This window comes from Scardinius erythrophthalmus, assembly GCF_964197995.2.
Source record: "Scardinius erythrophthalmus genome assembly, chromosome: 7".
NCBI lineage: Eukaryota > Metazoa > Chordata > Actinopteri > Cypriniformes > Leuciscidae > Scardinius > Scardinius erythrophthalmus.
Genome location: NC_138227.1, coordinates 16,691,945 through 16,705,923, shown reverse-complemented (window position 1 = coordinate 16,705,923; position 13,979 = coordinate 16,691,945). Strand labels below are relative to the sequence as shown.

The window sequence follows — 13,979 nt, the reverse complement described above, 5'->3', positions numbered from 1 at the left end:
TCTAACGACTGTTTTAAAGACAGCTCATTATTTCCATTCAGTCCACCCTCTCCCTTCTGGGGTCCTTCCAAAGCCACGCCCCCAAAACACATGAACGCGCGACTCCGACAGCTGAGCTGGAAGACGCATTATTTACCTGAGACGAGCAGAGAGGAAGGAGCGCAGTGCATGTAGCATCATGTCAGAATCACATGTAATAAAAAAATCTAACTTTATCATTATGAATATAAACAAATAAGATGTATTTTCGTAGCCTACTCACTATCAAGCTATCATATCGATATTGGTTAAGTTTAAAATATATATTTTTTGATTCGCTAACGAGCTAGTTATAACTATAAGTCAAAGCTAAAACAGGTTGCATTGATACACGTTTTTCCATTTCCATTAGTTGCACTGTGATGAAGATGAATTTCGTGTAAGATTCATAACATAACGTTAGGCCTACTAGCTGTTAAACTTGTATTTTGTTATGTAAAGTTCCCCCCACAGCGGAGCCTGCCATGAACGCGCAGGCTAGTAAACATGCAGGGTCACCGATGACGACGGATAAACAGTTATGGCACATTCACTGGTAGGGACGAAATGCTTTACATTGACTGGCCTGCCCATACTTTGACAAACTTGGTCCTCAAATCATTACGTATTATGCAATACATATAATGTAACTTTATAACGTTGCACTCTTTCTATGAGTTATAAATAGCTAGTAAGATAATATAACGGTAACTAACGTTGCAGTAGGCTATGTAAATAATTATTCTAGCGATATGTAATGCTAAATAAGGTTTGCTAGTACATTATTTTAGCAACATGACAAGCCAGTGAATTAGCAGGTTTCAATTGTTGGTTTGCACAGTGCGTGACATTTTATCTGTATGTTATGCGGCTAGAGTTTTAACACTGAGTCAATGGGCTCCAACGGGCTTGTTTATCGTCATCGGTCTTTTTCCGTTTACCTGTCTTTGTTGTATGAGCAGGTTCCAGTTTTGGTTGTTTGTCCGCCATTAGCACAGCTGCTCGGCACACCGGCAATCTTGATTTTGAATGACGGTACGCGCTGTGCAAGAGAGGGGCAATCAGCGCGTACGCGAACTTGATTGACACTGCTAAGACACGCCTCCTGGCTCTGAAGGCATCTGATTGGTTCTTTACACTCGGACCGAGTGGCAGTGATTGGTCAGAGTTTTTACTGTCCTGCAGCTGCTACAGAGGTCTGATTGTTTTCATTCCTTTTTCTGAACACATAATGTATTGACTACTCTCAGGATGAAAGGACCATTTCACCCAGTATAAAAAAAGTGTTTCTGAACAGGATTACCTACCCTAGCTTTAAGTGAACCACAACTGGTGCACAGACACCACTAAATGCCCTACGCCACTGAACGCTAAATGAATAACCAGCTAACCCGAACCTATCCGGTTTTAAATGGTCACCTCCCAGTATTTCCATTGCAGCACTTCCAGCCAAATATCTATCGCATCACGCAAAAGGTGCTGCCCATTTAAATACCCTCTTCCTGGTTTGGCCCTCCACACACAACCAATGGGTGGTGTGTAAGTCATCCCTCCCACTGATTTGGAAAGTTTGCCAATCCTTTTGCTTTTCCTGCCTGTGTGTCGCACCTGCCGATCTGCAAGTAGATACAATGTTCCAAACATTTTTTTTTTACTAACATTATTAGTGGATCCCAGGCAGAAAAACAAACATGGTAAAATATTAATCATGATGTTGTATAATCTCAAGTAAAATTATCATTTAATTGCTCATTTAATAGATTTACTTTACATATTTTAATGATAAAATCTTTTCAGACCCCATATTAGAAGGGGTTTGCAAATCTAAACAAACATTTACAGTAACTCTCTCACTCTGACTGAGTGGGTGTAGGTGATTCTTGACCCTTGATTTCAGTATTGATTGTTTTCAGGAAACAGGTCAGTGGCCTGTTTTTTGTGTGTTTTTTTTCTGTGTATGAGCCTATAGTTTTTTCAGATGATATGATGTGTATATTTTAATATTTTCCACAGAAAAAATAGTACAACAAATACTTTAACTGCAATTGTAATTAATATCAAATTTTAAAAATACATATTTTCTTATATAATGACAAAATTTTGAGTTGTTAAACTGTTAATGGAGAAGGTAGGAACTCTCTGTTTTGTAAAGAGTCTTTGTATTAGATATTATATATTGTATATAATCTATATTTACCGCATGCCTGAATACTATTTTTAATATTTGTCTCAAATGTATTTTTAAGGCTTTAGTAGTGCTAATGTATTTTTAAGGCTTTAGTAGTGCTAATTTGGCAAAAGTTTTCAAACTGCGTTGCCTACATGTTGAATCATTAATCAGATGATCAATAGAAATGTTTTGAAGGACCTCCTTTAGCACGAGAGTCCCTTTAAAAGAGACGGTCCAGTTCATCTCATGACCTGTATGATCGCTCGTCATCATGACTCTGAATATGAGCTGCTGTTGGAAAGGGCTCCTTCTGCTCTCTTTCCTCCTGATCTGTGTCAATGGACAAACATCCGGGCCGTAAGTTTTTAACAATTTCTGCTAAGGAAAGTGTTTTGCTCAGCTGGGAGATATGACCAGAGATATGGGAGATATGGTAACATTTAAATATTCTGACTGATTGAGTTGTATTAAAATTATCCATTGGTCTTCCACAATAGTATAGCCTACATTTAGATCATGATAACCACAGTTAACACCACGGATATAGCACCTCAATACCATGGTAAAATGTGGTTATATGGTATTTGTATTTGTCTTTAGCCTAAATACAGCATAAATGAACAAGCTATAGCTTATCACAAAAAATACTGTAATTAGCCAATATTCCATTACTCATTTAATAAATTTAATACATGTCTACATTAATAATATAATAAATTTCACATAAAATGTGTATATCCCATATTCCCATATAAACCGATCGAGAGAAGTCTCGAGAGAGACTTGATCGGATTGAAAGCCGAAACTAAAAGCACTGCGCAAGTGCAATGACGTAATGACTTATGATGCATGGAACAAGCTCTTCTTTCTGTTAATTAAGTGTCATTTAAATGAGTGTCCCATCATTCTACAATTCTCCTTTCTCTCAGCGTCTGTGAAGTGGAGCAGGACAACATCCCACAGTCCTTGTTCTTTCGGATTCTCATCCACAGACGATGGGTGCGCGGAGGGGCATTTTTACTGCATGATAAATATAAAACGGTTCATGCTCATTGTCTCCAAATTATGACCAGAGACGGATATTAAGTCGCTGTTTAAAGTCTGCGTGAACCGGAAGTTGCAAACGACTTTTCTCCAGTGCTGTGACTTATTTCCCAGTGAAACGGAATATTGAACAGAGGGCCAAGTTTTACTCTAGCGCTCCTCCTCTCCATTTCTCGCTCATTACAGACTAACGATTTGAGGGGAGTGGTTAAGCGTTTCCCAACCCAAGTCCTCAAACCTACATCATCAGAAAAGGGACGCCATTCCAGACCGGAAATAACTTTTCAGACTTTGATTTAAGATTACAACGGCAAACAATTTTTTTCTGTGTTTTAACTTGCACGGATTAATTGTTCACCACAAGACTAGTAATATGCGCTAACAAAGTAAATAGGGTCAATTTTAATTTTAGCTGGACTTTAAAATAAGGAACCAATGTAGGAAAAGTTATTATGCACACACATCGGGACACTCTATTCGTGCAGTGTCAAACAAGTAATAAAAACTCGGTGAGTGTTTTAGCGCAATTTTCTCACCTCATGGGATCACAACACTAAGAGATCGTAAATCTTATCCTGGATTTTTTTTGTGCGTTCTCGAGATTAGACCTTCCTTAACATAATGCCGAAAACCCGAAGTCTCTAGGTGGTCTGGTTGAGGAGTAGATAGAAGTGCAAGATTGGTGCGCACAGACAGAACAGAAATCATGAGTTAAAAATCGCAATTTTGTCCGGTGGAAAATTGCGCTAAAAATAAATTCCAATTTGAAGCTTGTGACATAGCCTATAAACCTGCACAACAACCCGATTACTTTCTTTAGAGTTCATGTAAAGACTATATTCAGATTCGTCAATCGGAATGAATTTAGTCTGATTGAAACAAAAGTTGTGCATGTAAACATACATTATGTGGGCCGGATCTGGCCCGCTACGTTTACAAGCACAACTTTTGTTTCAAACAGAATCCGAACGTGTTTACATGAACGCTTAACATGTGATCATGGGCCTGTACCATGATAGTAGCTAAACAAACTCCGGGTTACAGATTAGTTTTAAGTTGACAAAACCAAACCAATCCAACCAGGCTTTGTTGGTTCTATGATGCTGATCTTCAACTTTCTCTGTCAAATCAGGCTTTGATTTTGAGCGAACAGCCAATCACATGCTGAGAAAGAGTGAAACTGCGATTCTTTTCTCATGAGAGAAGCAACGCGATTCACTTCTCTCTTCTGCAGAATATTATGAGATTAAAAAAATATTAGGAATTTAAACAAATTTACACTGCAAGAAAATAGCTGTCTATGAAAGAGGACGACTAAAAGGAAAAAGTATTGCTATATCAGTGCAGGTAAAAGTTGTTATTACAATTGATAAAGGTATAGGGAGAATTGAACTTTTAAGCTCACATGTAGTCATTTTATAGCTTAATCTATTGATTCTAAGGCATATATATTACCTTCATATATTTATTCCTTTAAACTTTAAAAAAAAATTGATAAACTAAAACTGTATGTTTGATCGATTAATAATTACATAAATAATATCTAAATCATGCAAAATCATTATTCTAAATAAGTGTTACTAAAAGCCAGACGACTTTGTCTTTAAAAATCATTTGCTATTTAGTGACCTTTAATTTGGAGTACACTCAAAAAAATGCTGGGTTGTTTCTGTAAACACATTGTTGGGTTGATTGTGCTGGGTCAAAATATTGGGTTGTTTGGGGTACTGTAAACACATTATTGGGTTGCTCATGCTGGGTCAAATGAGTTGTAAGGGGGTTATTTACAAATAAACAGTTGGTTGGGTTATTTTGACCCAGCAACTGGTTTATTCTTTGCGGAACTTTCTGGATCTTCACTTCAGACTCGAGGAGCACGCCACACGGGAGCAGGCAGTGTTTTATGGTAAGTTAATAATGTTTACCTATATTTTTAAAAAGTTGTGGTAACTGCAAGCTAATTTCACTGTTCAACATACAGTCTTTGATATGGAAGTAAGAGGGGTAACGTATTTATTCTGTGAAACCTAAATAGCCACAGCTAAGTTAGCCGGTTAGATTTGTTGACAAAATTCCGCATCGTTAAATCCTTAATTGTAAACCAGCTAGGCCTATGTCAGCAGCCTTTTTAAAATATGCAGTTTAAATTGTAAATTCATCACGTAATTATCGCATTCATTGTGGACGTTGTGTATTTAAAAGTGAGGAAAGCGTTTTGAATGAAATCCATACAAGCGCGGTATAATTTTAGTCCCTCACAGGGCTTGCACGTAAAATTGCGGGAAAAGACAGAGAAATGAGACGCAGTCTCGAGGCTATATCTACTAGGCCTAGCTAGTGAGTTGTGTGTGGAAAGTGTGCTGGTAGATTGTAGAAATACTCGTCAGAAGAAGCGACTGGGGTAAGTTCCAGCATTTTCCTCCTGCGTGTGTCTTCTGTAATGTCTGTCGGGATCGTTCAGAAAAAAAATGAACTGAGGAATAACATCACGATACGCGCCGTCACATTGTGATCTGGTTAGTATAGTGTAAGGAATTTCAGCCTGGTTTGTCAATGGACAGGCGCCAGTTTTGAGAAGAAAATTATTAAGAATGATCGTCAATATTTAAAACTTAAAAAATGTAGACTTACATGATAACCTGCCATGCATGTCATCTTTCATTTTATTGTGTAACATTATCTAAGCGTGACGATCATCAGCTCTGCCAGTCAGGAGATTAACGAGCAGCTTTGTTGGTTTTAATGTTAAAGAAAGACACTATCAACATTAGGCTACAGTAATATTTTTACTTTTATTGCGTAAATGTTGAAAATATTAGTCCAAAGTACTCTTTTATTACTATTATTCAGTTTGCAAATAATGAATTTAAATAGACATTTTGTTTGTTTGCCACATTTAGTCATATTTGGTAATGTTTGCAATAACATTTTTTTGATACTTCCACAAAAAAAGCTTAACTTGCATGTTAGTTATATTGCAACACTCTAAGTGATTGTGTGTAATCAACAGGTGGGGACCAACGTGGTTGAATATTCACAAAATGAGATGACTGGAGCATTGCTGCATATTCTGTGCCTCAAGGATGAGACGAGGGGGACATGTCAGACCTTTGCCATTGTTCCAGGCCACGCCATCGAGACCGAGTCTTTGCTGAAGGCTGTTCATCTTTGTTTCAAAGCTTTTTTTGTTTTTGATGTTAAATACACTCCCGCCTGGGAGTTTCTCCAGCATGCCATATATCAAATTAATGAAAAGAGTCCTCCTCTGTACAATTTGAGGACAACAGTTGTTTCAGGCCCACGTGATATTTAGTCGCATTTTAAATGTTTGTTGCTGTTCTTAATAAATTAACACATCTTAATAAATGAATTCGTAATCGTATAAGTTCAAATGAGTTGCTTAATGACTTTTAAAGGTGCATTGTGTAATATTTACGAGGATCTGTTGACAGAAATGCAATATCATATAGGCCTACATAACTATGTTTTCAGTGGTGTATAAAGACCTTACTTAATGAACGTTATGTTTTTATTACCTTAGAAGTATACATTGTATAATTGTAATAATTGTATACAAAAAATTATTAAAGATATGTATTAAAAATGTAAAAAATTAAAAATTAAACGAGATTTAAATCAAATTTACAGTGGTCTCTCTGGTTTATTGTATTACAGAGACAATAATTATTTTATATTCGTAATATAACAAATATTTGTTACTAATTCTATTAAGGCAATGAGACACGAAATAACCCAGCATATAAGTAGGACTTAACCCAGCAAGAGGGTTAATTCCACCCACTGGTTGGGTCAAATGAATGACCCAGAAATATGGGTTAAATGGTAAAACCCAGCACTTGGGTCAAACCAACCCAGCGTGTGTTCTGTCCAATAGTGACCCAGCCGTGTGGTTAAGGTTGGGTTATTTTTTAACCCAGCAGTTTTTAGAGTGTAGAATCAGGTGGAATGACTTTATACTTTGCTCACAGCTTGATTGGTCTAAATGCGGTTTGCAACCTCTTACCTGGAACATAACAGGGGCACGCTTTTTGACTTTCTCAGTTTGTGTAAATCTACTTATTAGTTCAGAGTATTTATTTTTTCCCACATTAATTTCCCACATGTCTAGTACAATTATGTGGTTTTGTTTTATTAATACAGTATATATTTTTTTTCTGGATATACCCCAAAAGAATGGAAGTGAATTGTGACAACATGCCCCATAGGTGGGGTACATTGTAACATGTGAGGGGCACATTGTAACATGACATATGACAGCTTAAAATGTTATCTGATCTAATAAAAAAATATAGAAGACAAACTAAAATATTTTCTAAATAAAATACAATTAAAAAACTTTTTCATATAAAATAATGGCAATTTTTAATAATTAAATATAAACTCATTTTTGAGATTTGACTATGAACACAGGAAAACACAGCTATACAACATAATTCAAAACAAATAAATAATTAGTAATTTCTGAACATTGACTCTCAGTCTTTATTCACCTTTTTCTCACGTTTTCTCAATAAAATCAATAAAAGTATAGAATATAATAGCATATTTCTAATAGGGGCATTGTAACGCAGTGTTACAACATGCCCCGCCTGCACAACTGGGATTTAAACCCAGCTAGTGTCTTCTGCTAGTTAGCGAAGTATCAAAGAACTATCTCAACTGTTAAATAACATTGGAGATTAAAATAATATCAGATTTGTCTAATTTTAAATAAACACAAAAAATAGAGATGAAAAATTAACTTAAGATCGTGAGTAGGAGGTGTCCATGAGCTAGGAGCAGGAGCAACTTTTGCTAAGTATTCTGATGAATTATTTTGTCATTTTGCCTCCACGTCCCCCTGATTCGGCCTGCGAGCTTCTCCTCCTGTCTATACGGTAATTTCTCTACTGTGCGACAGAGAGTCACGTGGTTATGACGTAACCGTTAGCCTATTTTTACAAAAAACGGCTTCTACGGGGCCATAACGTAAGATACAAGGTAATGGCAACAGCAGGTGGGGGTCTGCTAATCAATGGCGGTGCCCGGGGAAGCTTCAATTATTTATGTAACATTGGCCCCCTGGTACCACCCCCGGCTAACAAGCCATCACCTTCTGTTATCATTCCATTGACTCCCATTCATTTTGGCGTCACTTTGACAGCGAATAACTTTACATCTGAGGCGTTTAAAGACTCCATTTGTCCATTATTTATTTCTAAAGAAACACGACAATGTATAAAAGGCTCCATTACCTTGTATCTTAAGTTATGGCCCCGTAGAAGCAGTTTTTGTAAAAACAGGCTAACGATTACGTCATAACCACGCGACTCTCTGGAAATTACCGTATAGACAGGAAGAGAAGCTCGTAGTTAATCGGGGGGACATGGAGGCATAAAGTCCGATAAAGTCAAGAGAGAAGCCCATAGAGAGAATCATAAAGTTGCTCCTGCTCCTAGCTCATGGACAGCTACTCACGCTCTCCGTCTCTGCAAGATTCGGAAGGGAATGATTCAGATTTCTCTTGGCACAGCTACTAGAAGACTTACAACTTACAATATCAAAAATTCACAGACAACATATGTTCACATTCATGGCACAATTCAAACGAGACCAGAAAATAATTATTTTCTCCCATTCACTTGCATTGACGATTTTTCAACCTAGAGGTCCAGGGGGATTAGCGGAAGGGGCGGGACTTACCAGCTCTATCAGTGTGCCAAATTTCATAACTTTCCCGCAAGCGGAGAACTCCCAGAGCAGAAGAAGAAAAAGAAGAAGAAGAAGAAGAAGAACGGGAACAGATACAATAGGTGCCTCCGCACCTTCGGTGCTTGGCCCCTAATAAACAGCTTGAATATTCGATCTCTACATGGGCGGGAATAAAACGCCCCTTTCCGCTGATTGGTCAACCAGAGATCAAGCCGTGCTGTCATCAGTTCAGCTCCGCGTAACACAATAGGCTTGTTCGACTTGAACCGGCGCTGCACAGACCGATCGGTGAATGACATCAAAATACCGCGAGAGCAAATAGAGAGTAGCTCCTTATGCTTTTCAATTGCTCTCACGGTTCTTTGATGTCATAAACCGATCGGTCTGTGCAGCGCCGGTTCAAGTCGAACAAGCCTAATATTAGTCATCTGATACAGTTGTTTGGATTATTATAGAGTTTCTTGCAACTAGGCCTACATTTAATCTCTTTTTCTTCAAACAGCCAGACTAATAAATGGCTCGACACAAACCGTACCTGGACAGAGCCTAGACAGAGCTTTCTTCCGTGTAGTAGCCTAATTTGCGTGCCGTGAAATACAAATTTTTATCATATTATAATAATTTAAGTGCCATCGGCTCTTACAACTACCCATAGCCTATGTATTTGACACACCGCCTGTTTTATTTAGCGTGTAGGCCAGCTAAATAAAACAGGCGGTGTGCTAAATAGCCTACACAAAATCTGTGTGCCGAACCTGCGTGACGCACTAGGCAGCGCGGAGAGAATGCATAAACTATATTGTAGTAAAGCGGAGAACAGAATCGATTCAAGGGATGACAGATAAAACTTTGAACAATAAAGTTTGTTTCTAGTTCAACTAGAAACAAACATTCATGTATTGTTCTAATTTATTGCTGTGAAGCTGCTTTGATACAGCCTGTGTTGTGAAAAGCGCTATATAAATAAACTTGACTTGACTTGACTTGACTTAAAGCCAGAGATGAAGAGTAGCTAGAAATTAATTAAGCCAAATACCTATTTTTTTTCTAATCTTATTAGCCTAAATATGTAGGCATATGTCATTTTTAAATTTAAATTCATAAATTTAGTCAATAAAATTAGAGTTTGACATCATGTGTCATCACATCTTAAGAATCGGTAGGCTAACTGTAGCAGATGACTTCTGTTGCGCGGACCAATCAGCTGAAAGGGGCGTTATTCCCGCCACTAGATATCGAATATTCAAGCTGTTTATTCATTTTGGTTTTATTTAATTTTTTTTTTTGGCGGATTAGAACAAAGTGTGGTGAAAACAAAGATAAAAATATGAAAAAATAACGCAAGATTTGTTTATTTGTGTTCATGAAAAGAACACATTTGTGTTCATGTGTTCATATGTGATAAATGAGCGTTTTTTCTTCTTCTTTCATTTTAGCATTTAGAAGTCAAAAACAAAAAAACTAACAAAAAAATTATCTGAAGGTACACCCACCCCTTTCAATCCGATCGTAATTTCATTCGGATCTAGCTCAACCGATTAAGGTGTTTACATAAAGACTTTTCAGTCCGATTGAGCCGTCAATCCGATTAAAAACGGATTATTTTGCGCGGTATATATTGGTTCAAATGAGTAACGTTAGTGCTGTTTCGTTGGTGCATTAACATTATATTGAAAAATTTTCTAGCTTTTCATTTGATCGAGGAAACTTATATCGCGATAATTGTTGTTAATATGTCGTTGTGTACGATATAAGACTTGATGATTGAATTCTTTATTGATTTAACTGTGTTGCTAGGTTTGCTGTTTGAAAGACAACTTAAGGCATGTTGCCTATAAGATCATTCATAATTAATGACAGTGTCTTTTCAAGAGCAGTATTGTCCTAAATAAACATAAATTTAATTCACCAGTCTTCATTACACAGTTTGCTCTTGTATTCTCACTTCTCAAATAATTGATCAATAGCAAATTAACTTGATTTATTTTCACTCCCAGTTTAATTTTTTGTGTTTCTTATATCTAACTACTCTGGCAATATTGTATGATCATTTTCTCTGGACAGATCTTTCATGGTGACGTTTCCTGCAGTGATCGGGTCTGGATCTGAGGCCAAACTGTGTGCAAGTCTTCTCAAGCCCAATGAAAGCCTTGTCCTGAACATTCATCTGGTTCATGGTAACCAGAGCACTTTACTGCTGGAGGAGAAAGCTGAGGAAGAGTTTCACCGCTGCTTTAACTTCAAGGTCTGCCATCAAAACATACACATGATGATTATTATCAAATATATTTCACCATAACGCATCTATTTTTTGTGATGGCAGGTTGTAAATAAAGTATGTTATTTCTCATCAGGCTCCTCTGGTCGAAGCAGAATCAGTGCAGAACATGAAGGTCGAACTACAGGGAGAAACTTTCAAGATGACTGAAGAGAGAAAAGTCATGTTCAAGCCTTACCATCCTCTGACCTTTATCCAGACTGATAAACCTATCTATATTCCAGGACAGACAGGTGAGCTTTGAATGTCTCAAAGGCTCAGTAAATAATGCTGGTGTCACTGACATTTAAACCCTGATCACAGCTTATATAACACATTTACATTAAGTAAAGTTCGCTATGATCATACAATGAGCTGATGATCAAAAATTACAAATGCTGCACAAACCGAAGGTGGTAAAAGAGCATTAAGTAAACAGTTCAATGGATTTACAAACTTGTAAACAGAAAAGAGGAGCATTAGAAAATATAAGGAAAGAAGATAAGGATGAGTAACAGCTTTGGAAACACAAGAATGGTCATCTAGTGTGTGTTTGAACAATCCCCTCAGATTCAAACATATATTCAGCCTAAATACTGCAATTACAGTATCTGACTTTATTTTATATGAAATCTACAGATACTATAGATCAGGGCAGGGGTGTTCTTGATGAGCCACTGCAGAGTTTAGCTTTAACCTTAAATGTCAGGATCAGGATCCAGCTAATAAAGTCCTTCAGGTTTATCTGAAATCTACAGGTCTGTGTATTGAAGCAGGGTTGGCCATCCAGGAGTTTGACACTCCTGCTATAGATCGTTACATGAGATAATAGCTGTTAATAGAGATAATTATGGCTAAAACAGGCTACTATGACTGTTGAATTTGGCTCAAAAAACACATTCACACAACAGCAGAATACAGTTGTCAGCCCTGCATTTGATCCTTAATACGGTTACGTTCACACACAGTTCGGTCATTTACAGGAAATACTGACTGTAAGCTTTGTCCCTTACATAAGAGGTGAAGACGTCAAAAGTGGAGTTTTTTTTAAATGCATATTTCTATTTTACAGTGCACTTCAGAGTTGTTACCATGGATACAAACTTTGCACCCCTTGATCAGCAGGTCTGATGTGTTTATCTTGCATCTTTATTGCACTTGTTTTCTCTTGCATTGTTGAATACATTTTTAATAAATAAACACATTTTGGCCTTTTAATCTTTTACTACTATTTGCTCTTTTACAGTATAGTACAGTGGTTCTTGAGGTAAGAACACAAAAACTTCTGTGCAGTCATAACTAGCACCTTTTGAATCTTATTAACACTTATTTTTACAATTAATGTATTTTCATTAGGCTAATTATACATTTCTTCTTTGATAGTCAGGATATGTGTAGCTGTAACTAAATATCTGCACTGTCTCTGGTATTAAACAGGACAGTCGACGTAACCGGATTGGTCAATGGACAAATGTTTCTTCAACAAGATGGATTTTGCAGCGTTCTTATGAATTAAACCCAGAGGCCCGTCAAGGCATGTACAAACTGAAGGCTTTTATTGGTGACAGGATGATCTCACATGTTTTTGAGGTGAAGAAATATGGTAAGTCATTAAAACAAATGATTTGCATTGTTGCATGGGAAGAATTTCAATAACATGTTTGTATATTAATATCTAATTTGACTACTAATAACTCTAATTTCTGTCTTCTGACTTCTAGTTTTGCCCAAGTTTGAAGTTACTGTAAAAAGCCCAAATGAATTATGTGTTGAAGAAGAGGAACTGATAATTAAGGTTTGCGGAAAGTGAGTGGTTTATTTTATTTCCTTTATTAAGAGAGCAGTAGCGTGATTAAATATTAATTTTTAAATGAATAAAGCATTTAATATATATATATATATATATATATATATATATATATATATATATATATATATATATATATATATATATATATATATATATATATATATATATATATATATATATATATATATATATTAAGAGATCATTCTTCCATTTTTGTCACAATTAAGTTATTTTGATTTAATTGTTAATTGTATTCTTTCTTTTTTTAATATTTTTTAATTTGGGGTCAGTTATTGATTGTAATCCCCATTGTAATATATTAGTTGCTGAACTCAACCCTGGGTTCTAGAAAATTTGCTTGTACCTTTTTCACAGATACACTTATGGACAGCCTGTACCTGGTAAATCATGGGTGAAAGTGTGTCGTAATAATTTGTCCTACCAGAGCTTTTACATCACTCCAGTGTGTTTAGAGGAAACCATTGAGGTATGTGAGTTGAAACACAGTACAAGTAATGGCACATTATCTTACCTCCACTAATCCAATTAAACCACTCTACAGTCAACATGCTATCTTTGTGGTCATTCCTTATAATTAGATTAAAAAGACAGGTTGTGCCATCCATACATTAGCAATATCAGTCTTTTTCAACGCCACACTAAAGAATATGCTGGAGAATTCTCTTCGTGTTGAGGCAATGGTTACAGAAGAAGGAACAGGTGAGCTGCGGGATTTGGTTACATGTTACCTACATTTCTTGAATTTCTTGAATTTCTGTTTTTTTTATGTTTTACTTTAATTTTATTTTAAAGAATATTTATTTTGGTGTTTTTACTGTTTACAGAGATCACCATGACAAAATCTGAATCTGTAACTCTCACTTATGAAATTGGTAAAGCCACATTTACTGAGCTGCCCAAAACATATGAACATGGATCAATTATAGAAGGAAAAGTAAGTCTAAAAT

At 36.4% G+C, this 13,979-nt stretch overlaps 1 protein-coding gene across 2 annotated transcripts in view; it reads left to right on the top strand.

Annotated features, from left to right (window-relative positions):
* Window positions 1-2,436: 2,436 nt before the first annotated feature.
* Window positions 2,437-13,979, top strand: part of LOC308692996 (alpha-2-macroglobulin-like) — a 28,977-nt gene continuing 17,434 nt past the window's right edge. Inside the window, exons 1-10 of one of the 2 annotated variants that reach the window (XM_081369676.1) lie at window positions 2,437-2,545; window positions 11,009-11,189; window positions 11,299-11,455; window positions 12,274-12,326; window positions 12,448-12,468; window positions 12,639-12,804; window positions 12,923-13,007; window positions 13,387-13,498; window positions 13,611-13,731; window positions 13,857-13,966. In XM_081369676.1, the coding sequence (XP_081225802.1) occupies window positions 2,460-2,545; window positions 11,009-11,189; window positions 11,299-11,455; window positions 12,274-12,326; window positions 12,448-12,468; window positions 12,639-12,804; window positions 12,923-13,007; window positions 13,387-13,498; window positions 13,611-13,731; window positions 13,857-13,966 (1,092 nt within the window). In that variant the 5' untranslated portion in view covers window positions 2,437-2,459. The remainder of the gene's footprint in view (window positions 2,546-11,008; window positions 11,190-11,298; window positions 11,456-12,273; window positions 12,327-12,447; window positions 12,469-12,638; window positions 12,805-12,922; window positions 13,008-13,386; window positions 13,499-13,610; window positions 13,732-13,856; window positions 13,967-13,979) is intronic. The other variant, XM_081369677.1, reaches the window with a different exon arrangement.